Genomic DNA, 26,560 nt, shown 5'->3' on the forward strand with positions numbered 1-26,560 from the left:
TTACTCCGCTGTTGGAGGATCCTCCGCTGTTGGAGGATGCTCCAACAGCGGAGGATCTTCCGCTGTTGGAGGATCTTCCGCTGTTGGAGGATCCTCGGCTGTTGGAGGATCCTCCACTGTTGGAGGATGCTCCGCTGTTGGAGGATCCTCCGCTGTTGGAGAATCCTCCAACAGCGGAGGATCTTCCGCTGTTGGAGGATCCTCGGCTGTTGGAGGATCCTCGGCTGTTGGAGGATCCTCGGCTGTTGGAGGATCCTCGGCTGTTGGAGGATCCTCCGCTGTTGGAGGATCTTCCGCTGTTGGAGGATCTTCCGCTGTTGGAGGATCTTCCACTGTTGGAGGATCCTCCGCTGTTGGAGGATGCTCCAACAGCGGAAGATCTTCCGCTGTTGGAGGATGCTCCGCTGTTGGAGGATCCTCCGCTGTTGGAGGATCCTCCGCTGTTGGAGGATCTTCCGCTGTTGGAGGATCTTCCGCTGTTGGAGGATCCTCCGCTGTTGGAGGATCCTCCGGCAGACTCTCCTTTTCACCGTTCTCAGCGTCGGTTTTCTGGCCTTCTGGCTCAAAAACCTCCCTCATTTTGCTGAGGCAGATTTCCGTGGCGTACTCTGTCTCCTTGGAGAGCTGCGACAGGCTGAGGAAGCCGTGGGGGAGGTCCTCCACCACCGTGAGGGTCACAGGCTGGCCCATGTCTCGCAGCTTCTTGGCGAACATCACAGAATCGTCCAGTAGGGCGTCCAGAGCAGAAGCCTGTGCAGAGAACAAAATATATATATATATATATATACAGGAAGTAAGAAAGTTGGACGGTGAAAAATAATCATCAATAACATAATAGTGTGAGAGTCCAGTCCATAGTGGATCTAACATAATAGTGTGAGAGTCCAGTCCATAGTGGATCTAACATAATAGTGTGAGAGTCCAGTCCATAGTGGATCTAACATAATAGTGTGAGAGTCCAGTCCATAGTGGATCTAACATAATAGTGTGAAAGTCCAGTCCATAGTGGATCTAACATAATAGTGTGAGAGTCCAGTCCATAGTGGATCTAACATAATAGTGAGAGAGTCCAGTCCATAGTGGATCTAACATAATAGTGAGAGTCCAGTCCATAGTGGATCTAACATAATAGTGTGAGAGTCCAGTGTTGCCTTCATTATAGCACTTATGCAAGACTTTTAAAGTAATTTTGATAGTAGGCTATTATGGCTAATATAGACACATTATGTGTTGCCTTCATTATAGGAGTATTATTATGGTGTGCGTGTATAAGGTAAGACATATTATCTGGCGTTTTGTTTCGCAATATTACGCAAAAGCAAATTTTCTTGCCTTCTGATACCTGCTGATCTGTATTTGGGATCTGCATAAGTCCTGAAAATTTACGCGCGTCCGCCTTTGTAGTACGTGCCAACACCGTAGTCGATAAGCTTCTTTTTTTTCCTCTATCTTCTTGTTATGTGACATTCATCCTCCACTGTTGCCATTTCTAATATAAAGTAGTGTAAAGTTCTTACTTATATCTGTCAGTAAACTCACCATGAAAGCGCTAAAACATACCGGTGTAGTGACTTTACATTATTCATTTCATGGCCCGGGCGCATGCCAATGCGCATTCTTCAATGAGCCCCGCGCAGCTCACCTCGGGACACGCCCACGGCCGCTCATCTCCTGCAAGTGTCACTCCTGCGGCAGCAAGCAGCTGCTTTCCATCAGCACTCAACGCACCTGACGCTAATGAGAGGTACTGCCTTCATAAGCCTGCTCAACCTGCTGTCCGGCGCCAGAACGTAATTATCTGTTGGAGTATCGTAAGCGATCATCTTGCTCTATGCAATCTCGCCCTCTCTCTGTGTCCTCCTCCGTCGTGTTTAATAGGTCTGCCTTCGTTTCTCGTGACGAGCGATGCATCTCGTCTTCCCCCCGCGTTCCTTCTGCTTCCCTGACTGCCTCTTGGATCTCGACCTCCCGCTTGGACACGGATCTTCGATGCCTCTCTAACTCACCCAAGGAACTTTAGTTATTAGAGAGTTCCGGTCGGACTTTAATGCATACTTGCCAACCCTCCCGGATTTTCCGGGAGACTCCCGAAATTCAGCGCCTCTCCCGAAAACCTCCCGGGACAAATTTTCTCCCGAAAATCTCCCGAAATTCAGGCGGAGCTGGAGGCCACGCCCCCTCCAGCTCCATGCGGACCTGAGTCCGCTTTCCCACAATATAAAGAACGTCTACCGTAAAGCAGTCCGTCTGCCGTAAACAGCAATGTTGTGACACTCTTAAACAGGACAATACTGCCATCTAGTGCATTTGATGAAAGCACTTTTGTGCGTGCCACACAGCAATGCATCATCAGAGAGGGTGTTCAGCATGGTTAGAAAGATAGTGACAGAATAGAACAAGGATGGACAATTCAACCCTTAACTCAACAATGAGTAGATGAGTGTTATGTGTGTGTATATGTGTAAATAAATGAACACTGAAATTCAAGTATTTCTTATATATATATATATATATATATATATATATATATATATATATATATATATATATATATATATATATATATATATATATATGAATGAAATACTTGACTTGGTGAATTCTAGCTGTAAATATACTCCCCCCCTCTTAACCACGCCCCCGCCCCAACCACGCCCCCCGCACCCACCCCCCGAAATTGGAGGTGTCAAGGTTGGCAAGTATGCTTTAATGCGCCCTATAATCAGGTGCGCTTTTTGTCCGAAAATAGACCTGACTAGACCCGCTCGTCGGCAGTGCGCCCTATGGTCCTGAAAATATGGTAATTGAAAGTTTCCCCTCTTACCACGATGTGGACAGGCGGCAGGCCTCGCAGCAGACTTTCAGGAGCCAGCAGCGGCGACACAAAGGGGTTCCTGATGATGGGGCAGGATATGGGCTGGACGAATGCGCGGCATTGGGAGCGCAGAGGCTCAAAGCCCTCTGGGTACTCCACGTGAGCTTGGGAGTCGGCCGGCGACGTGTGCTTCAACATCCTGCGTGCGGACTCTCTGTGCCTTGCCGACCGCCAGCGGGTGATACCTGTGGGCTGCATGGGGTCCAGCAAGGACTGGAGCCAGTTGGCGGCGCCCTGAGTGAGGTCGTTGAGCACCGCGGTGGTGTCTCTGCCCAGAGCGCTCAGACTGTTGTCTCCCACGACAGCCTGCACGGTCCCAGATTCCACGCCTGGGATGTGAGAGCACAAACACAAACGTCAAAAATAATGACCCCCATTGTATCATTGCAGAATGTTTTTTAATCACTGATGCTGTCCTTATGCCCGCATCATCAAGTTTGCACACAAATACATTAAATGATGTGTGAAAGAGCATAGGCTTGATGGCACACACACGTACCCGTATAGGCATCCAGGCACTTGGCAAGAACACCCAAAGGCAACAGCGGGTCAATGAGTGTGAGCAGGCGGGAGGGCGAGGCGTCTATGGTGAGCAGGGTGGCGGGGTAGGCGATCATGAGGCCGTCGGGGACACGGATGCCGCACGTCATGGCCTTCATAGACACGGTGATGCAGAGGTTGCCCCCGGCGCTGTCCCCTGCCAGGCAGACCCGCTCTGCCGTCGAACCTTGGACACAAACAAACAATGAGTCCAGGAAGAAGAAGACTCCAAAATCTTGTACAACACGCGTTAACCTCAAGGCCGGGGGACAAATCAATGTGCGTCAAAGGATTTTTCCTTAAAAAAACAAACAGTATGTTTTTCTCTGGGCAGTCAGCGATTTGTGAACAACCATCTGTGCTAGTCAATGGTGTGAGATTAGATGTGGTAGAACTATTTAAATATCTTGGTGTAGTCTTTGATTCCAACTTACATTTCAAGCAGCATGTTAAGAAAATTGAACATATAATTACGTTTAATCTGTCCAATTTTAAACACTTTAGACCAGGGGTGCTCACACTTTTTCTGCAGGCGAGCTACTTTTCATTTGATCAAGTCGTGGGGATCTACCTCATTCATATACATAATGTATATTTACTTATTTATGAAATATATGTTTTTGTTAACAAGTTAAAGGTGTTTAATGATAATGCAAGCATGTTTAACACATATAGTTAATATTGTTAATACATTAAAGGTGTTTAATGATAACACAAGTATGTTTAATACATATAGTTAATATTGTTAACAAGTTAAAGGTGTTTAAAGATAATACAAGCATGTTTAACACATATAGTTAATATTGTTAACAAGTTAAAGGTGTTTAAAGATAATGCAAGCATGTTTAACACATATAGTTAATATTGATAATAAATTAAAGGTGTTTAATGATAATACAAGAATGTTTAACACATATAGTTAATATTGTTAACAAGTTAAAGATGTTTAAAGATAATACAAGCATGTTTAACACATATAGTTAATATTGTTAACAAGTTAAAGGTGTTTAAAGATAATACAAGCATGTTTAACACATATAGTTAATATTGTTAATAAGTTAAAGGTGTTTAAAGATAATACAAGCATGTTTAACACATATAGTTAATATTGTTAACAAGTTAAAGGTGTTTAAAGATAATACAAGCATGTTTAACACATATAGATTCCTTTCTTTCATGAAGACAAGAATATAAGTTGGTGTATTACCTGATTCTGATGACTTGCATTGATTGGAATCAGACAGTGGTGCTGATAATGTCCGCATTTTCGAATGGAGGAGAAAAAAAGTCCTCCTTTCTGTCCAATACCACATGAAAGTGGTTGGTTTTTGGCATCTTATTTGTCCAGCTTCCGTACTCCTTTTTATACACTTTACAAGAAATACATTGTCGGCAAACTCCGTAGCTTGCTAGCTTGTGCACGCCAGCTTTCTGAGACTCTTATTTTGTTAGCGCAACTGTGCAGTCGGTCTTTGGAGTTTTGACGACAGGTACGGCGCCAGAGTCTGTTGAAATAAAGTGTTTCTCACCTTCCTGTCAGTAATTTTAATGAGCTGGCAGCAGCCAGCGTCATCTCAGAAGACCCTCGGGTGCCGTGAATGTCAATCAAGTGACGAAAGTGACGTCATAGTGAAGATTTATGATCGCTCATTTTTAGGACTATCTTTTTAATGCCTGGCTGGTGATGGACTGACACACCCTCCGAGATCGACCGGTAGCTCGCGATCGACGCAATGAGCACCCCTGCTTTAGACCTTGTCTCACTACAAAGGTATATATGCAATGATATTCAGCCACATAAACTACAGCTATACAACTTGGTCCCATACCTCAGAGCAGTGTTTTTCAACAAGTGTGGCGTGAGATACAGTCTGGTGTGACGTGGGAGATTATCTCATTTCACCTATTTGGGTTCAAAATATTTTTTGCAAACCAGTAATTATAGTCTGCAAATGATGTGTTGTTGTTGAGTGTCGGTGCTGTCTAGAGCTTCGCAGAGTAACCGTGTAATACTCTTCCATATCAGTAGGTGGCAGCAGGTAGCTAATTGCTTTGTAGATGTCGGAAACAGCGGAAGGGAGCGTGCAGGTAAAAAGGTGTCTAATGCTTAAACTAAAAATAAACAAAAGGTGAGTGCCCCTAAGAAAAGGCTTTGAAGCTTAGGGAAGGCTATGCAGAACAAAACTAAAACTGAACTGGCTACAAAGTAAACAAAAACAGAATGCTGGACGACAGCAAAGACTTACTGTGGAGCAAAGACGGCGTCCACAATGTACATGACATGACAATGAACAATGTCCCCACTAAGAAGGATAAAAACAACTGAAATATTCTTGATTGCTAAAACAAAGTAGATGCGGGAAATATCGCTCAAAGGAAGACATGAAACTGCTACAGGAAAACACCAAAAAAAGAGAAAAAGCCACCAAAATAGGAGCGCAAGACAAGAACTAAAACACTACACACAGGAAAACAGCAAAAAAGTCCAAATAAGTCAGGGTGTGATGTGCCAGGTGGTGACAGTACACCTACTTTGAGACAAGAGCTATAGTGATGCATGCTTGGTTATGCTTTAAAGTCATATCCAACAATTGCGACAACGACTTTTTACTGTCAAATGAGTTTTGTTTTTTAATGATTTCTGCTGGTGGTGTGCCTCTGCATTTTTTCAACGCAAAAAATGTGCCTTGTCTGAAAAAAGGTTGAAAAACACTGCCTGAAGCCACTAAAGTCTCTCACTAAGAGAACACTAGACAAAAAGCCTCTAAAGTATCATTATTGTAACATTTTAAGTAAGTATAATATTTTGGTTTTAGATAATTATCAGATATCCATGGATGTTTGCCTCATCTTTAGACTTCTAAATAAACTTGCTCCCCCTCCCTTGATAGATTTTATTAATTAAAAAGTAAACACCAGAGGGGGGACTGCAACGTACAAAAGCGCAGGACTAAATTTGGTGTGGTCTATCAGAGGCATCCAGACTGCCAGCCCATGTCAGAAACTGTGACACATATTGAACATTTAAAACGGCACTGAAACACTGCTTGAAAACTCCTCAGACATGCACCTTTGTATAAATAGTTGGTCTGCGTTAGCGCTCATAATAACAATATAAATAATACTTGGTTAATACTCAAGTCACAAAGTATAAATGGAGTATTGTTGAATGGTTACTTATTGGATTTTTTGGGGGCGGAATAGAGGACCTCCCATTGACTTTTATATACGTTTATTTAATATTTAAAATGCATTAAAAAAAAATTCAGCAGTTTTCATGTCTTTAATGATTGTGACCGGTCTGTGGTAATGTTTTGCTGTTGCGGATGGTCCGAGGCCACGTCTAGTCAGGTATGTACAATACTTTAAAGCATTATTTGTCATTTTCCATCTGGCAACACTGCCAGCATCTGACATTCATTACCAGGAATTGATTTAAACATGTTGAAAAACTTATTGGGGTGTTACCATTTAGTGGTCAATTGTACAGATACGTACTGTACTGTGCAATCTACTAAAAAGTTTCAATTAGGGATGTCCGATAATGGCTTTTTGCCGATATCCGATATTGTCCAACTCTTTAATTACCGATATCAACTGATAAATGATAAATGATAAATGGGTTGTACTTATATAGCGCTTTTCTACCTTCAAGGTACTCAAAGCGCTTTGACACTACTTCCACATTTACCCATTCACACACACATTCACACACTGATGGAGGGAGCTGCCATGCAAGGCGCTAACCAGCACCCATCAGGAGCAAGGGGGAAGTGTCTTGCTCAGGACACAACGGACATGACGAGGTTGGTACTAGGTGGGGATTGAACCAGGGACCCTCGGGTTGCGCACGGCCACTCTCCCACTGCGCCACGCCGTCCCACCCCGATATATACAGTCGTGGAATTAACACATTATTATGCCTAATTTGGACAACCAGGTATGGTGAAGATAAGGTACTTTAAAAAAATAAAATAAAAAATAAGAAATAAATTAAAAACATTTTCTTGAATAAAAAAGAAAGTAAAACAATACAAAAACAGTTACATTGAAACTAGTAATTAATGAAAATGAGTCAAATTAACTGTTAAGGGTTAGTACTATTAGTGGAGCAGCAGCACGCACAATCATGTGTGCTTACGGACTGTATCCCTTGCAGACTGTATTGATATATATTGATATATAATGTAGGAACCAGAACGTTTGTTCCGCACACTTTACCGACGAAAGCTATGCTACAACAGAGATGGCAAGAATGTGTGGATATCCTGCCAGACCCCCATTGAATCTGCCGGAGTGTGTGAGCAATTCAGGGACAAAGGACCTCGGTAGCACGGCAAGCGATGGTGGCAGTTTGTTCCCACCGAAGATGATCAAGAGAAGAATATCGACCCTAGCTTCCCTGGCCTGCCCTGCTGACATCAACTCCAAAACGGGACAGATCAGCTTTCAGGAAAACAGAGCAGATGAGGGTATGTCTACAGAATATATTAATTGATGAAAATTGAGCTGTCTGCACTCTCAAAGTGCATGTTGTTGCCAAATGTATTTCCTATGCTGTAAACCTAGTTCATAGTTGTTAGTTTCCTTTAATGCCAAACAAACACATACCAATCGTTGGTTAGAAGGCGATCGCCGAATTCGTCCTCGCTTTCTCCCGTGTCGCTGGCTGTCGTGTCGTTTTCGTGGGTTTCGCTTGCATACGGTTCAAACCGATATGGCTCAATAGCTTCAGTTTCTTCTTCAATTTGGTTTTGGCTACCTGCCTCCACACTACAACCATCCGTTTCAATACATGCGTCATCTGTTGAATGGCTTAAGCCGCTGAAATCCGAGTCTGAATCCGAGCTAATGTCGCTATAGCTTGCTGTTCTTTCCGCCATGTTTGTTTGTGTTGGCATCACTATGTGACGTCACAGGAAAATGGACGGGTGTATATAACGATGGTTAAAATCAGGCACTTTGAAGCTTTTTTTAGGGATATTGCGTGATGGGTAAAATTTTGAAAAAAACTTTGAAAAATAAAATAAGCCACTGGGAACTGATTTTTAATGGTTTTAACCCTTCTGAAATTGTGATAATGTTCTCCTTTAATAACAGAAAGAAACAACCCTTTTGTGTGAATGAGTGTAAATGGGGGAGGAAGGTTTTTTGGGTTGGTGCACTAATTGTAAGTGTATCTTGTGTTTTTTATGTTGATTTCATTTAAAAAAAAACGATAATAAAAAAAACGATACCGATAATTTCCGATATTACATTTTAACGCATTTATCGGCCGATAATATCTCTAGTTTCAATCATTCAATCAATGACCCCTACTACTAACCAAGCAGGTGGCAGTTTTTCAAGGCCCAGCAGTACGCATAGAAACATTCCTCCAGAGCTCTGGGAAAGGGTGCTTCAGGAGACAGAGAGTAGTCCACAGAGAGAATGGGAACATTCAACTCCTTCGACCATCTTCGTAGATAATTCTAATTGAAACATGGAGAGAAAAGAAAAAGGGAATAAGCAAGTGGCGAATGGAGAAATAAGAAACCCAGTATGCGGCACACCTCATGTGATTTGGAAGTCTGTGCCACAAAGCCGCCTCCGTGGAAGTGGATGAGCAGCCAAGGGGATGGAGGTTGGTTGCGCGCCCACGGGGCGCGGTAAGTAGAGACGGGGGGAGAACCAATGCTTAACAAAGACAACAGCTCCTCACTGTGCTGCAAAATGAAAAGGACGCAGAAAAGGTCTGTCAATGTCTAGATAGAGTAGCAGTATCTAATCCTAACAATCTATGGCACGTACACAACCACTTAAACATGTTGAAAAACTTATTGGGGTGTTACCATTCAGTGGTCAATTGTACGGAATATGTACTGTACTGTGCAATCTACTAATAAAAGTCTCAATCAATCAATCCATCACCGAGCATAACGACGGAAGAGGAATAGATGCAGTGTTATTTGTGGCAAACACATTTTGACCACCGACTTGTCACACCTATTGGTACCTGCTGATGTGGATTTAAGATCTGCATAAGTCCCGAACATTTGAAATCAAACCATGCAGAGATATTTATAAAACAATCTTGTCTTCCTTCATACTTCCTCCACATTTGGAATTTGGTGACGTCATCAAATGATTCATATATGATATAATCTTACCCAAAGGGCTTTGCACAGGTCCGCTATTGTAGTCCGACGCTGTGGTCAATAAACTCTTTCTTTTTCGCTATCCTCTTGTTGTGGGGGCAGACTGGCTCATACATGCACATGCATCCTCGGTTGTAGCCTTTTCTCATACAATGTAGTGCACAGGTGTCAAACTCAAGGCCCGGGGGCCAGATGTGGCCCGCCACTTCATTTTATTTGGCCCTGGAAAGCCTGGATATAATATGTATCGATAAAGTACTGTAACTTTTCTTACTAAATGTATTTTTTCTTTCTATTTTGAGAGAGAAAAAAAATTTACTCATGTAATCGCAAATTATGCTAACTTATATATTGTCTAATTATGCATAAATATATTATCAAACATTCAAACTATTTCTTAAGTAGAAATAAATACTAATAATAATGATTTCAAAGCAAGTTATCCATCAAAAGTAGCAATAGATTTCATGGTAAAATTGTGAAATTTACAGCATTTTTCTCTAACAGAATAAAACTGTGCTTTTTTTTACTGTAATAAACTGTGGTGACGTTTTGGCATTTACAGTAATACACAGAGAAATCTACAGTTGTTGATCTGCGGTAAAAAAAAACAACAACTGGCAGCTCAGGTGACAAAATTTTACTGTAAAATTGCAGGGTTTTTTATTTACAGTAAAAAAACAAATATACATTTTACAGTAAAATTCTGGCAACTGAGCTGCCTTTTTTTTTTACCATAAAAACAGCAGCACTGTTTTTACATTTACAGTAATATACATTACATTTTGAGGTGAAATTATTGCAACATACCATATATTTTTTTTACATTTAAGTTTAAAAAAAAAAAATCTACTAATAAAATGCATAAAAAAATGGTGTAATAATAGTAATCACTGTTAGAAGCGGCCCTCTGGGGCCAAACATAACTGCGATGTGGCCCTCAGTGAAAACCACTTTGACACCTCTGATGTAGTACCGGTATATACATACTTGCCAACCTTGAGACCTCCGATTTCGGGAGGTGGGGGGTGGGGGTGGGGGGTGGCGTGGTCGGGGTGGGGCTAAGAGGGGAGGAGTATATTTACAGTTAGAATTCACCAAGTCAAGTATTTCTTATATATATATATATATATATATATATATATATGTATATATATATAAGAAATACTTGACTTTCAGTGAATTCTAGCTATATATATATATTTATTTTATTATATATATATATATATATATATATATATATATATATATATATATATATATATATATACATAAATAAATAAAAGAAATACTTGAATTTCAGTGTTCATTTATTTACACATATACACACACATACCACTCATCTACTCATTGTTGAGTTAAGGGTTGAATTGTCCATCCTTGTTCTATTCTCTGTCACTATTTTTCCAACCATGCTGAACACCCTTTCGCAGGTACCCAGAAAGGTTTCGAGTACCACCAAAAAAACTGAATCTCTGAAGACAGTATAAAAATCTGTGTTAAAGGTGTACAAATACTGTTTGTATAATAAGCATGTTATTTTTTTACAAATGAGGGTTAAGAGTTCATTATTATATTTTGGTTGGGTTGTTTATTTATTTTGAGTAACTTCTATACATTTCTAAAAGGGGAGGAATGTAATAGTGATCTATGTTTGTCTGTTGCCATCTCCTGGTGAATGTTGGCTATAGCGTACTGGGGTTACTTTTTGGTTGGCCAACGATTTACGTGGTGTTGCGCACCTGACGTCACTCAGGTCCGCATGGAGCTGGAGGGGGCGTGGCTTCCAGCTCCGCCTGAATTTCGGGAGATTTTCGGGAGAAAATTTGTCCCGGGAGGTTTTCGGGAGAGGCGCTGAATTTCAGGAGTCTCCCGGAAAATCCGGGAGGGTTGGCAAGTATGAGTATATAGTTCAAATTGATATCTGTCTGTAGACTCGCTATAGAAGCGCTAAAAACTACAATATGGCTGACGGGGAGAAGACGCTGTCGAAATGGAGCCACGTAAATAAGACCGTTCACAAAACAGCACATCCTGAAGAGACGGTCAGAAAGCGGCTTGAAGACGGTCTCTAAAACATAATCGATGCAAAATTTTGCCCAAAGAACCACCATTATATGTTATGTAGAGCAGCGTTTGTGTTATTTGGCCTTATTTAATACACGTGTTGATGCGATAACTGAACCATCATTCGATTGATCAATTGTGACATTCACACATGAAGGTATAGCATTCGCAATTTCAATGAAATCTTTGAGATCCTTTTCTAGCGACAAAATCCTTCGCTTTTGGGTGTTTGTAAGGAGTCATCAGACTGTAATTGGCATAAGTCCCAATTGATGCTGCTGCTGCTACTATTACTATCAGATGATGTGATAATAGCTACACTGGAAAATGCATTACATGAAAATAAAGTTGATGATTTTCACAGTGTTAGTTTAGGCAGTAGAATGACTGTACATGGTAAGCTCTTCTGTATGATTTTCACATCAGGAGAAGTCAGGATACACAACAGGAGCCTGTCGAGGGACCAAACTATTATCACACTGTGTGGATGACAGTGTCGGAGCCTTCTCTGTAATATAGGTTTCTGTTTCTGTTGAAACAGAAACCTATATTACAGGGGGGCACACACTGACTTTCTCTACTTTTAGGTTTCTGTTTCTGTTGAAACAGAAACCTATATTACAGGGGGAAGGGGTAGTAACGCGCTACATTTACTCCCGTTACTTGAGTAACTTTTGGGATGAATTGTACTTCTCAGAGTAGTTTTAATGCAACATACTTTTACTTGAGTATATTTATAGAGAAGAAACGCTACTTTTACTCAGCTCCATTTGTCTACATTCAGCTCGCTACTGACTTTTATCCATCTGTTAATGCACGCTTTGTTTGTTTTGGTTTGTCAGACAGACCTTCAAAGTAGGATCTATCGCATGCCTGCGTTTCACCAATCAAATACACTCACTGGTGACACTTGACTCCGTTTCACCAATCAAACAGAGCCAGTAAAAAGTTGTTGTCGCAATTGTTGGATATGACTTTAAAGCATAACCAAGCATGCATCACTATAGCTCTTGTCTCAAATTAGGTGTACTGTCACCACCTGTCACATCACCCCCTGACTTATTTTGAGTTTTTTGCTGTTTTCCCGTGTGTAGTGTATTAGTTTTTGTCTTACGCTCCTATTTTGGTGGCTTTTTGTCTTTTTTTGGTATTTTCCTGTAGCAGTTTCATGTCTTCCTTTGAGCGATATTTCCCGCATCTACTTTGTTTTAGCCATCAAGAATATTTCAGTTGTTTTCCTCCTTCTTTGTGTACATTGTGGACGCCGTCTTTGCTCTACAGTAAGTCTTTGCTGTCGTCCAGCATTCTGTTTTTGTTTACTCTGTAGTCAGTTCAGTTTTAGTTTCGTTCTGCATAGCCTTCCCTAAGCTTCAATGCCTTTTCTTAGGGGCACTCACCTTTTGTTTATTTTTGGTTTAAGCATTAGATACCTTTTTACCTGCACACTGCCTCCCGCTGTTTCCCACATCTACAAAGCAATTAGCTACCTGCTGCCACCTACTGATATGGAAGAGTATTACACGGTTACTCTGCCGAGCTCTAGACAGCACCGACACTCAACAACAACACATCATTTGCAGACTATAATTACTGGTTTGTAAATATTTTTAACCCAAATAGGTGAAATTAGATAATCTCCCACGGCACACCAGACTGTATCTCACCACACACTAGTGTGCCGCGGCACAGTGGTTGAAAAACACTGGTCTACATGACATGTAATGGTGGTTCTTTGGTCAATATTTTCACATAAATGACGTTTAACAGGCCGTCTTCAAGCCACTTTTTGACTCTCTCTTCAGGATGCACCGTTTTGTAGCCGGTCTTATTTACGTGCCTCCACTTTGATTGCGTCTTCTCCCCACCAACCATGTTGTAGTTTTTAGCGCTTCCATAGCGAGTCTACTGACAAACATAAATTCTAACTACCGCATTTTTCGGAGTATAAGTCGCACCGGAGTATAAGTCGCACCTGCCAAAAATGCATAATAAAGAAGGAAAAAACATATATAAGTCGCACTGGAGCCCGGCCAAACTATGAAAAAAACTGCGACTCATAGTCCGAAAAAAATACGGTATATGCCAAATAATATATATCGCAATATATGTTTTAGTCCATATCGCCCATCCCTAGTGGACATAAAGATATGAGTTCTAATGATGCAACATATAATAAAATCAACCAAGAGTAATATGACCCTATGTATATCAAAGTTGGCTTGTTGTATCTTTTTACACATTGAAATCAGAAAGGACGCACACTTCCGGAAGTCTGCGCATCCCCCCTATGAAAAAAACTGCCACTTATAGTCCGAAAAATACGGTATTTGCTATTTTGTATTCCTGTATAAATGGCACCAAGAATTGCAAAAACGTCATAAATTGAGCAAATTCCTAACGGCTCGTTCTGAAAGAAGGCAAGATTGTTTTATATATGGTTTGATTTCAAATTTACGGGACTTAAACAGGACAAAAACAGGTACCAAACGAAGCTGGTCTTGCATAATAGGTACTAGTGTTGTCCCGATACCAATATTTTGGTACCGGTACTTTTCGGTACTTTTGATACTTTTCTAAATAAAGGGGACCACAAAAATGTCATTATTGGCTTTAACAAAAAAATCTTAGGGTACATGAAACATATGTTTCTTATTGCAGGTTTGTTCTTAAATAAAACAGTGAACATACTAGACAACTTGTCTTTTAGTAGTAAGTAAACAAACAAAGGCTCCTAATTTCTCTGCCGACATGCAGTAACATATTGTGTCATTTTCCATTCTATTATTTTGTCAAAATGATGAGGGACAAGTGGTAAAAAATGAATAATTAATCTACTTGTTTATTTACTGTTAATATCTGCTTATTTTCTGTTTTAACATGTTCTATCTACACTTCTGTTAAAATGTAATAATCACATATTCTTCTGTTGTTTGGATGCTTTACATCAGTTTTTAGAGGCGGTATAGTACCGAATATGATTCATTAGTATCGCGGTATACCGTATAACCCTACTAGGTACCCTTTAAGTGGAAACGAGACAATAAGGAGAACCCGTTGAGACTCTAAAATAAATGCACGTATTGCTCTCCAGTGACAGAAAATGTGTATTTTTTATAGATTTTTGCTTACTTTTGGTCTACAGCGTGAATAAAAATTGCATGAACAATCGAACACGGGTTTTAAAAAATGATGACGTCATGCACCATGTTTTAAAACTTTTTTTTTTTACCTGTCCTTCTCGAATCACGTAGGATATCAGACGCATGTCGACTGGCCCGGGCCCCCAGTGTGCCAGTGGAGGGGACACATTAGCAAACCGACTCGGGTCGGCAACCAGGGGGAGGCTTAAAGGGACAGGAGGCAGCGTCAAGGACAGGTTGACCTGAACGGTGTAAGAGGCTATTCTGCTGAAACCCTGAGGACAGGAACAGGAAATGCAACGTGAGCCCTGGTAAAACAAAAAAGACAAGGAAATAAAAAGATGATTTGACCCTGCCTACTGTTACAAACTCGGACTCTGTGATGTTCCAGAACGACTTCCAAAACTGCATGTCCAGGTTTTGCGTTATGCGTTCAAACTCTGCACCGCGCAGCTCTGGGTCTATGACATACTTTCCCGATGTGAGGAGAGACAGGGCTGCCAAACCTGAACATAACCAACAATGTTCAGACCATCAACGAGCGGATCATCATGCAAAACCCAAAATCAGTGAAGTTGGCTCAGTCATTCACAAACAAGAATGGGGCGAGGGTCACCACTTTGTCAACAAATGCGTCAGCACGTTGTCCAACAGTTTAAGAACAACATTTCTCAACCAGCTGTTGCAAGGAATTTAGGGATTTCACCATCTACGGTCTGTAATATCATCGAAAGGTTCAGAGAATCTGGAGAAATCACTGCATGTAAGCGACGATATTACGGACCTTCGCATCAAAAACCGACATCAGTGTGTAAAGGATATCACCACGTTGGCTCAGGAACACTTCAGAAAACCACATATGTTGCCATCCAAGCAACGTTATCATGGACGCCCCTGCTTATTTCAGCAAGACAATGCCAAGCCACGTGTTACAACAGCGTGGCTTCATAGTAAAATAGTGTGGGTACTGCCTGTAGTCCAGACCTGTAAATAATCAAATGTAAATACCGTATTTTTCGGAGTATAAGTCGCACCTGCCGAAAATGCATAATAAATAAGGAAAAAAACATATATAAGTCGCACTGTGAAAAAAACTGCGACTTATAGTCCGAAAAATACGGTAATCAAATGTAGACACTTTTTCTTATACTTTCTGATCTCTCTCTCTTGCTGTACATATCCTACCAAATCAGTCCTACACTGTTCCAATGTCCATTTCTCTGATGATGCAATTGTTGATGACTGAAGTGTAGATACCAACCAATCCTAACCCCCCCCCGAGCCCCTCTCAATATCCCTCACCCCAGATTATAAATAATGTAAATAATTAATTGTATATACTCTGATGATTATCTTGTGTGATGACTGTATTGTGAAAATAGTATACATCTGTATCATGAATCAATTTAAGTGGACCCCGACTTAAACAAGTTGAAAAACGTATTCGGGTGTGTCGGAGGCAGATATTTACATATATCCGAATTTAAGTGTTACTTCTTTTATTTCATAGTCATATTTGAAAACAGCTCGTGTTTTTCCATTTCTTCTTTTTCTGTTTGTCTGCAAGTAAACTGTGTGTGTTAACCTTGAGGCTTTGGAATGTAAGAAGGAGAGATAATGTGCATGTGTTTTGACTAGAGAGATTTAAGAGGAGAGAGGGTTTTGGTTGGGGCGACAGACCATCTTAGCGGGGCGATCCGAATGTTCTATGCCGTCTCTGTCAATGTATATATGCAAAGCTTTGCAAATATATTACAAAAGACCTATTCTGTCTCTGGTGGTTTTTCAACTCAGCTTTAAGTGTCGTAAAGAGCTTGGGAGTGACTTGTGACTTGAATTCCCTGGGAGGAACAACTGGTCCGAAACGCAACAGGTGTTACCATTTAGTGGTCAATTGTACGGAATATGTACTTCACCGTGCAATCTACTAATAAAAGTTTCAATCAATCAATCAATCCTGTCTCCCATTGAAAATGTGTGGCGCATTATGAAGCCTAAAATACCACAAAGGAGACCCCCGGACTGTTGAACAACTTAAGCTGTACATCAAGCAAGAATGGGAAAGAATTCCACCTGAAAAGCTTCAAAAATGTGTCTCCTCAGTTCCCAAATGTTTACTGAGTGTTGTTAAAAGGAAAGGCCATGTAACACAGTGGTAAAAATGCCCCTGTGACAACTTTAAATTCTAAATTAATGATTATTTGCAAAAACAAATGACGTTTCTCAGTTCGAACATTAAATATCTTGTCTTTGCAGTCTATTCAATTGAATATAAGTTGAAAAGGATTTGCAAATCATTGTATTCTGTTTTTTTTTTACTATTTACACAACATGCCAACTTCACTGATTTGGGGTTTTGTACACAAAAGTAAGACAGGTCAACACTCACCCAGCCCTGATTGCTTTTTACCATAAGCCTCACCGTATGAGACCATGCTTATGACAACAGTCTGGAGGAACGGACGAAGACTTGGCGAGAACTGTCCAAGGAGACAATGGAACATTAGAGCAAACGTTATACAAAAAGACATTGTCTTTGTGTACGACTGACCTGGAAGCCCAGACATCGGCCATAGAAACAGGCTTTGTGCATGGAGCTGTACTCCTGCACAAACTTGTGGCTCAGGTCGCAGTCTTGCAGGGAATACAGCTGGCCCAAGTCGTTGTCGTTGATGAGGCGCTTGGCCAGGTAGATAAGTGCCCGCAGCTGGCACAGCGCGCTGCAGTAGGCCTCCATCTCCGAGACATTGTGGTCCGCTCTGAAGAAGGTGCTCTTGTGGTTTGCGGCGATGTAGCGAGCCTTTTGGATGATGTGAACGAGGCATGCCGTTAAGACCTGAAAGACAGACAGACCTGATCAGAGGTAATGTTTTGCTGGATTTTTGTATCAATCTGAAACGTCATTTGTTTTTGTGCTGCAAATAAACAAAGTAAAAAAAAAAAAGTTGCACATTTGAAACTAAACACTGCAAAAAGTGAAATCTAAGTAAGATGAAATATGTCAAATAAGGGTGATATTTGTTTATTTTTGTCTGATAAGATCATTCTTCTCACTAGGCAGATTTTATGTTAGTGTTTTACTTGTTTTAAGTGTTTTGGTCCTAAATGATGTCAGTAAGATATTACAGCTTGTTGCTGAGATTTGATGAGCTATATTGAGTAAAACATGCTTGAAACTAGAATATCAAGTGTTGTGTCATCAACACTCACAAGTAGAAAACTACTTTTTTAAAGTCATCTTTTCTTATTTCAAGCATGAAAAAAAAAATCATGACTTTGACACAATTGTGACTCATAATTAAAACAGATGACAGCCAAATGGACTTTGATGTTTTATTTTCAATGAAACAATAGAAAATACGTACTCATATAGTAGTGCACTTGTTATTAGTGAGAATATACTTATTTTAAGGTATTTTTGGGTTCATTGAGGTTAGCTAATTTTACTTGTTTTGGAAAGTCTTGACAAGCCACATTTTCTTGTTCTATTGGCAGATAATTTTGCTTAGTTCAAATAAAATACCCCTCATTTTTGTTTTGTTTTTCCTTGTTTTTGAACACTGACTTTTTGCATGAGGAGGTTGAGGTGGGCAGGGTTTGGGGGGGCGGGGTTGAGGTGGGGAGATAGGGGGTAGCGGGGGGGTGTATATTGTAGTGTCCCGGCAGAGTTAGTGCTGCAAGGGGTTCTGGGTATTTGTTCTGTTGTGTTTATGTTGTGTTACGGGGCGGATGTTCTCCTGAAATGTGTTTGTCATTCTTGTTTGGTGTGGGTTCACAGTGTGGCGTATATCTGTAACAGTGTTAAAGTTGTTCATACGGCCACCCTCAGTGTGACCTGTATGGCTGTTGACCAAGTATGCTGGCATTCGCTTGTGTGTGTGAAAAGCCGTAGATATTATGTGATTGGGCCGGCACGCAAAGGCAGTGCCTTTAAGGTTTATTGGCGCTCTGTACTTCTCCCTACGTCCGTGTACACAGCGGCGTTTTAAAAAGTCATACATTTTACGGTTTGAAACCGATACCGATAATTTTGAAACCGATACCGATACTTTCCGATATTACATTTTAAAGCATTTATCGGCCGATATTATCAGACATCCCTATTTAGAAGTATAGTTTTATTTAGTGATGTACTTATTTTTTACACTTACGCTACTAAAAACATTTCCTGTACATGTATTTAAGATTTTAGATTGGATTACCGTGTTCTAATTATCATTTTTTTCTGGAAAATTCAGAAAATAGTCCCAGAATGTGTGGGACCTTGAAGGTTCTGTTCTATTTTCAATGTTTGAGGAACATAGACAATGAGATTTCCATACCTTGATCAAGGAGCGATAGCCATTTCCTGGTGTTTGTTGGTCAAAGTCATAATGGTGGAAGATGGCAGTAAAACTGTCGACCATGGGCTCAAGGGCTCGACTGTGCTCCTGAATCTGTTTCATGCACGCCACCAAGCGCTGGGAAACATCGCGCTGTTGAAGATCCGTGAGTTCAGAAAAAGCAGCGATGTTCTCTTCACACGTTTCCTCCAAGGATGTAAACACCACTTTGAAATCCATGTCTGAGGCTGAGTCAATAAGAGAGAGAAAAGATATTTTTGATAAGACTTCGACCTCTTTTGCAAATGTGACTCTTCAGCTTAAAGTTGATGCATCTTCTAGAAGACCAAAAAAAAAAGAAGGACCACTAACCTTTGCATAAACACGGACCGGACTGATCTTTCAGACTGCAACAAAAGTCATTGCCTGGCTTTGACAACAATCTTGTTATCTTGTTGTTTCCAGTTAAGTCTGAGGAGAGCACTTTGGAACTGGGACACTATTTGCTGACTTAAGACAAACAAGGAAGAAACTATGTCTTGGAGCTTTAAGAATCTGGTGTCTAAGAAATAAAACAAAGTCAAAGCTGCGAGCGGCGTTGAATACAATGTTGCCAAGTCCGCTTATTATAAGTGACCTTGGACTTGTTTTTTAAGTATCAGTATCAGCATTGGTATGGTCAATACTGCCCCTGTACTACTTGGTATTGGATCGACACCCAAACTTGTAGTATCGCCCAAAACTAATGTGAAGTATCATTTTAAAATAGGTCTAGTCCAGGGGTCGGCAACCCGCGGCTCTTTGATCACTCTGATGCGGCTCAGCAGCTTACTTGCTGAACTCCCCAATTTCCCCGTGAGACTTCCGGATTTCAATGCCTCTCGCAGAAAACTCCCGGGATTAATATTCACCGATTTTCACCCTTACAGCTATAATAAGGGCGTGCCATGATGGTACAACATTTGGCGCCCTCTACAACCTGTATTAACAGCGTGCCAGCCCAACACTTGTTATACAATATACATCTTCTGCTTTAAAATGTACGTGACAGCAAGGCATAGTTGGTCAACAAGCACACAGGTTACACTGACGGTGACCATATAAAACAACTTTAACACTCTTACTAATAATGCGCCACACTTTGAACCAAAACCAAACAAGAATGACAAACACATTTCGGGAGAACATCTGCACCTTAACACAACATAAACACAACAGAACAAACACCCAGAATCCCATGCAGCCCTGACTCTTCCGGGCTACATTATACACCCCTTCTACCACCAAACCCCCACCCCAACCCTGCTCCCTCACACATCAACATGCCCCCCCCCCTCTGTCGGTGCATCGGTTGAGGTGGGCGGGGTTTGGTAGCGGGGGTGTAAAATGTATCCCGGAAGAGTTAGGGCTGCATGGGATTCTGGGTATTTGTCCTGTTGTGTTTATGTTGTGTTACGGTGCAGATGTTCTCCCGAAATGTGTTTGTCATTCGTGTTTGGTGTGGGTTCACAGTGTGGCGCATTATTAGTAAGAGTGTTAAAGTTTTTTTCATACCGCCACCGTCAGTGTAAACTGTGTGGTTATTGATCAAGTATGCCTTGCTGTCACCTACGTGAGCAAGCGGAAGCCCCACACAACGTGTGACTGATCAGGCGCGCTGGTTGCTATATTCTGTACCATCACGGCACGCATGACGCTGACAAGCGCCATCCATTTAAACCCGCGTGCCGCACCAGCTGTGAAGGTCCAAATAAAGGTGTGGGCAGCATATCTGAGATCCCTGGTTTATACATAGCACAAAGCAAAGAAAAAACTTTGTATGCAGTGTTAATTCATTTAAAATTTCAAAAAAATTTTGCGGCTCCCATTGTTATCTTTAATTTGTGAAACTGGCGTGGCGCAGTGGAAGAGTGGCCGTGCACAACCCAAGGGTCCCTGGTTCAATCCCCACCTAGTACCAACCTCGTCATGTCCATTGTGTCCTGAGCAAGACACTTCACCCTTGCTCCTGATGGCTGCTGGTTAGCGCCTTGCATGGCAGCTCCCTCCATCAGTGTGTGAATGTGTGTGTGAATGGGTAAATGTGGAAGTAGTGTCAAAGCGCTTTGAGTACCTTGAAGGTAGAAAAGCGCTATACAAGTACAACCCATTTATCATTTATCATTTAAAATGGCTCTTTGACTGGTAAAGGTTGCCGACCCCTGGTCTAGTATCATTTAAATACCAAATATATTGTGATATATTTTGTCATGGCAGTAGACTATGTTACCTAAGATTTTAGGATATATCACCCATCTCTAATAGAGAGTTGAGTTTTGACTGTTGATGTCCAGGACCTCTGAAATATTATGGACACACTATTTGTCCATGTATGTGCGTTAAAGGCCCACCAAGATGCAATGAAACGCGCGGAAAAATAACACAGCAGTTCAAAAAGGGCCTTCGCACCGCTATCTCTTGATGCCCCGGGGCCCTAATGAATGTAGCATCTGTTCAAATCAAGTCCAGTCTTCACATGACTGCGGGGACATTTCCAAATTCTTCAGAAATGTTGACATTTTCTGTGGAAGCTTCAACTGAAACAACACTAACGACGTCACATCAGACGCCCGGGGAACACAGTGCAGCCTCTAAAAGGCAGACTGGAAAGAATTGTTTACGGTCACAGAGCTCTCTTTCACGGCCTTTTGGAAGTCTGCTACAGAAACTTTCAACATGAATCAGACTTATCTGAATTTAAGGCATGTTTCTCTTTCTCATTGCATTCATATCTTTGCATGGACAAGAGACTGAACAATGCTTATTGATAATATTCCATTTAACTGTTGTGTCTGCAAAAGATTGGCTGATACAAGAAACATATATTGACAATAGTGATTACCATGGGTAAAATATCAAACATTTCCAGCAATGAGGTCTTAACAGTAAGGAAAATATGAATTATATTCACAGACAAAGTTTGATTGATTTAAATCTACTATGAAATGACTTGTTAGTGATGTGATTATTTATTTGTAGATTAAATCAATCCAGTGATGTTGTATTGTACTAACTAACCATGCTGATAACAATTTACCTTAGGTGTGAACCAAACCCATTGGGCCATAATGTGGGCTATTTATCATTCTTGTCCAAAGAAAAACAACCTAAAAAATTAAGCTCCCCAGCAAAAATATTAAACCAGGTGTTGTCCGAACGTTTTCCACAGAAGACTCTTTGTTTTTTTTACACTTTCATGTTGCTGTTAATAGTATTCTATCTTTATTTGTCCGTATTTATACTTTCTGAATAAATGATGTGGTAATGTTCATCAGTCAACTCATTGGTGTTCATTTTCAATCAAACAAGATAAAATAATTACATTAAATCTTATTACAGGATGTTATTTATGTAGTTTGATCATTTTCCTTGATTGGTGCACTAACATCATGTGGTTTATTGTTTTTACATATGTAGCATCATCTACAAAGATACAAAGAATTGCTATCGCGACATCTAGTGGACACATTTAGAACAGCAGTTTCATTCATTCAAAAATTTCATTTTTATACTTAAACTCATCCCGCAGGCCGGATAAAACTTGTTCGTTTGACACCCACGGTATACACGATCATTTGCCTACTCTATTTTGTCATTTGCCACCTGGCAACACTGCACCCCTGTCTGAAAGGCTTTATGAATAATAAATGTATGACCGATAATTCCATAAACCTCATGAAAATATGGTATGCACGATTACTTGCCTATTCCAAATTGTAATTTGTCATCTGGCAACACTGCACCCCTGTCTTAAAGGATTTAAATACATTTATGACCAATAATTCCATAAACCTCATGAAAATATGGTATACACGATCATTTGCCTATTCAAAATTTTCATTTTCCATCTGGCAACACTGCACCCCTGTCTTAAAGGCTTTATGAATAATACATTTATGACCAATAACACCATGAACCTCATAAAAATATGGTATGCACGATCATTTGCCTATTCTAAATTGTCATTTGCCACCTGGCAACACTGCACCCCTGTCTTAAAGGCTTTATGCATACATTTATCACCAATAATTCCATAAACCTCATGAAAATATGGTATACACAATCATTTGCCTACTCAAAATTTTCATTTGCCATCTGGCAACACTGCATTCCTGTCTTAAAGGCTTTATGAATAATACATTTATGACCAATAATACCATAGACCTCATAAAAATATGGTATGCACTATCATTTACCTATTCTAAATTGTCATTTGCCATCTGGCAACACTGCACCCCTGTCTTAAAGGCTTTATGCATACATTTATCACCAATAATTCCATAAACCTCATGAAAAAATGGTATGCACGATCATTTGCCTGTTATATTTTGTCATTTGCCACCTGGCAACACCGCACACTTGTCTTAAAGACTTTATTAATACATTTATGACCAATAATTCCATAAACCTTACGAAAATATGGTATGCACGATCATTCGCCTGTTCTATTTTGTCATTTGCCACCTGGCAACACGGCACCCCTGTCTTAAAGGCTTTATAAATAATAAATGTATGACCAATAATTCCATAAAGTTTATGGAATTAAATGTATTATTCATAAAGCCTTTAAGAGAGGGGTGGAGTGTTGCCAGATGGCAAATGCAAATTTTGAATAGGTAAATATACCATATTTTCACGAGGTTTATGGCATAAACCTGCATACCATATTTTCACGAGGTTTATGGCATAAACCTGCATACCATATATTCACGAGGTTTATAGCACAAACATCGTGAAAATTTGGTATGCACGATCATTTACCTATTCAAAAATGTCATTTGCCATCTGGCAACACTGCACCCCAGTCTTAAAGGCTTTATGAATAATACATTTATGACCAATAATTCCATAAAGTTTATGGAATTATTGGTCATAAATTTATTATTTATGACCAATAGATGTATGACCAATAATTCCATAAAGTTTATGGAATTAAATGTATTATTCATAAAGCCTTTAAGACAGGGGTGCAGTGTTTCCAGATGGCAAATGCAAATTTTGAATAGGTAAATATACCATTTTTTCACGAGGTTTATGGCATAAACCTGCATACCATATTTTCACAAAGTATATGGTATAAACCTCATGAAAATATGGTATGCACGATCATTTACCTATTCAAAATTTTCATTTGCCATCTGGCAACACTGCACCCCTGTCTTAAAGGCTTTATGAATAATACATTTATGACCAATAATTCCATAAAGTTTATGGAATTATTGGTCATAGATTTATTATTTATGACAAATAGATGTATGACCAATAATTCCATAAAGTTTATGGAATTAAATGTATTATTCATAAAGCCTTTAAGACAGGGGTGCAGTGTTGCCAGATGGCAAATGCAAATTTTGAATAGGTAAATATACCATATTTTCACGAGGTTTATACCATAAACCTCGTGAAAATATGGTATGCACGACCATTTACCTATTCAAAAATGTAATTTGCCATCTGGCAACACGGCACTCCTGTCTTAAAAGGCTTTATGAATAATACATTTATGACTAATAATTCCATAAACCTCATAAAAATATGGTATGCACGATGTTCTATTTTGTCATTTGCCACCTGGCAACACTGTCTTAAAGTCTTAATGGACGCTCGTCTCCTCAGCCTGGCTGGTGTCAGTTTCCGGTCTCACCTGTTCACGCGTCACCAAACGAGCCCGAAGCCTGTCAGGTAGCATTTTTTCAAACTCCACCACTTCTTCAAACACACAATTCACTTAAAAAAAAAAAAACAACCCAAAACTTTCGACGTTTCAGCCGGTTTGAACTTTCTTTTTCTTTTGGGTGGTGGCGAAAACTTTCCCCCGGACAGTATCAACAAGTCCCGCCTGTCCTGGTGTCAACAAGTCCCGCCTGCCGGGTGTTTGAAGCCCGGACAAAACGTCGCGAAAAGCAATGGCGTCGTTTAACAAAGCGTGGCGGTATCGTCGTGCTGTGTGACAACACCATAATTCAGACATGTACGTCAGCTATGTGTGTGGGAAAAAAAAAAAAAAAAGTAGTCAAACTTCGGTGTGACTTACCGACAGACATGCTCGTCCTCAGCCGGGTGGCGAACACTCTCTGCTGGCTAGCGTCATGTGAGCGGCTCGCTAGCTCGCGGAGCTAAACCACATTCATCCAGTCGAACACAACACTGTCACACTTTCCGTGGGCGGGTCAATCCAAACGTCGATAGCGTCGATACCATCAGTATTGGATGGACACTCACGTGACCAGATCGATATTTTTCATCGCTAATGTTTTTTTTTTTTTACAAATATCTGTGTTTTGTTGTTGTTCATTTTGTTACATTGTTGACATTATGTTTACAAACTTTTTACGTTTACTCATAATGACCAGTACAGTAGCGTAGTAGGCCTAAGTATTAATAAAAAACAGGGCACGGGCTGTATTTAACAAGTATATTTAATGTTTGTCACATTCATCAACAGTCAAACACAACACTGTCACACTTTCCGTGGGCGGGTCAATCCAAACGTCGATAGCGTCGATACCAAGGGCGGCATCAGTATTGGATGGACACCCATGTGACCAAATCGATATTTTTCATTGCTAATGTTTATTTTTAGAAAATATCCTTGTTTTTAATTTTTTTATTTTGTTAAATTGTTGACAGTATGATAACAAACTTTTCATATTTATTGTTTACTTCATTCTTATTAAAGAGTATAATTAGATCGTCTAATCAGGGAAAGAATAGGACAGACCAGTGCTTATTGGCTCTCCAAATACCTTCATAATGACCACCGTTTGAATACAGTAGCGTAGAAGGCCTAAGTATTCATTAAAAACAAGGCACAGGCTTTATTTAACAAGTATATTTAAAGTTTGTCACATTCATCAACAGTCAAGCACAATACTGTCACACTTTCCGTGGGCGGGTCAATCCAAACGTCGATAGCGTCGATACCATCAGTATTGGATGGACACTCACGTGACAAGATTGATATTTTTCATCGCTAATGTTTATTTTTTTTACAAATATCTGTGTTTTGTTGTTAATTGTGTTACATTGTTGACATTATGTTTGCAAACTTTTTACGTTTACTCATAATGACCAGTACAGTAGCGTAGTAGGCCTAAGTATTAATAAAAAAAAACAGGGCACGGGCTGTATTTAACAAGTATATTTAATGTTTGTCACATTCATCAACAGTCAAACACAACATTGTCACACTTTCCGTGGGCGGGTCAATCCAAACGTCGATAGCGTCGATACCAAGGGCGGCATCAGTATTGGATGGACACCCATGTGACCAAATCAATATTTTTCATTGCTAATGTTTATTTTTAGAAAATATCCTTGTTTTTTATTTTTTTATTTTGTTAAATTGTTGACAGTATGATAACAAACTTTTCATATTTATTGTTTACTTCATTGTTATTAAAGAGTATAATTAGATCGTCTAATCAGGGAAAGAATAGG

At 40.2% G+C, this 26,560-nt stretch overlaps 2 protein-coding genes across 3 annotated transcripts in view; one reads left to right on the plus strand and one right to left on the minus strand.

Annotated features, from left to right (window-relative positions):
• Window positions 1–25,120, minus strand: lipea (lipase, hormone-sensitive a). The gene is made up of 11 exons (XM_061983316.1): window positions 24,765–25,120; window positions 19,082–19,329; window positions 17,311–17,595; window positions 17,149–17,239; window positions 15,111–15,265; window positions 14,849–15,034; window positions 8,968–9,120; window positions 8,742–8,886; window positions 3,375–3,602; window positions 2,825–3,204; window positions 1–750 (listed from the first exon to the last, which is right to left on the minus strand). Exons 2-11 carry the CDS (start codon window positions 19,319–19,321, stop codon window positions 1–3), a joined length of 2,613 nt encoding a protein of 870 aa, XP_061839300.1. The 5' UTR covers window positions 19,322–19,329; window positions 24,765–25,120.
• The window catches only part of slc9a3.1 (solute carrier family 9 member A3, tandem duplicate 1), a 64,432-nt gene continuing 62,581 nt past the window's right edge, over window positions 24,710–26,560 (plus strand). For both annotated transcript variants that reach the window (XM_061983291.1, XM_061983292.1), the window contains exon 1: window positions 24,710–24,802. In XM_061983291.1, the coding sequence (XP_061839275.1) occupies window positions 24,717–24,802 (86 nt within the window). In that variant the 5' untranslated portion in view covers window positions 24,710–24,716. The remainder of the gene's footprint in view (window positions 24,803–26,560) is intronic.

This window comes from Nerophis lumbriciformis, linkage group LG21, assembly GCF_033978685.3.
Source record: "Nerophis lumbriciformis linkage group LG21, RoL_Nlum_v2.1, whole genome shotgun sequence".
Classification (NCBI taxonomy): Eukaryota; Metazoa; Chordata; class Actinopteri; order Syngnathiformes; family Syngnathidae; genus Nerophis; species Nerophis lumbriciformis.

What these genes read in the sequence shown, in the direction of transcription:
- lipea (XM_061983316.1), bottom strand. Translation starts at nt 19,321, where the DNA reads ATGGATTTCAAAGTGGTGTTTACATCCTTGGAGGAAACGTGTGAAGAG. An exon ending in GTGCCTGGATGCCTATACGG is followed by an intron (nt 3,205 to 3,374) that starts GTACGTGTGTGT and finishes CTCACATCCCAG; the next exon opens with GCGTGGAATCTGGGACCGTG. An exon ending in TGCCGCCTGTCCACATCGTG is followed by an intron (nt 751 to 2,824) that starts GTAAGAGGGGAA and finishes TTCTCTGCACAG; the next exon opens with GCTTCTGCTCTGGACGCCCT.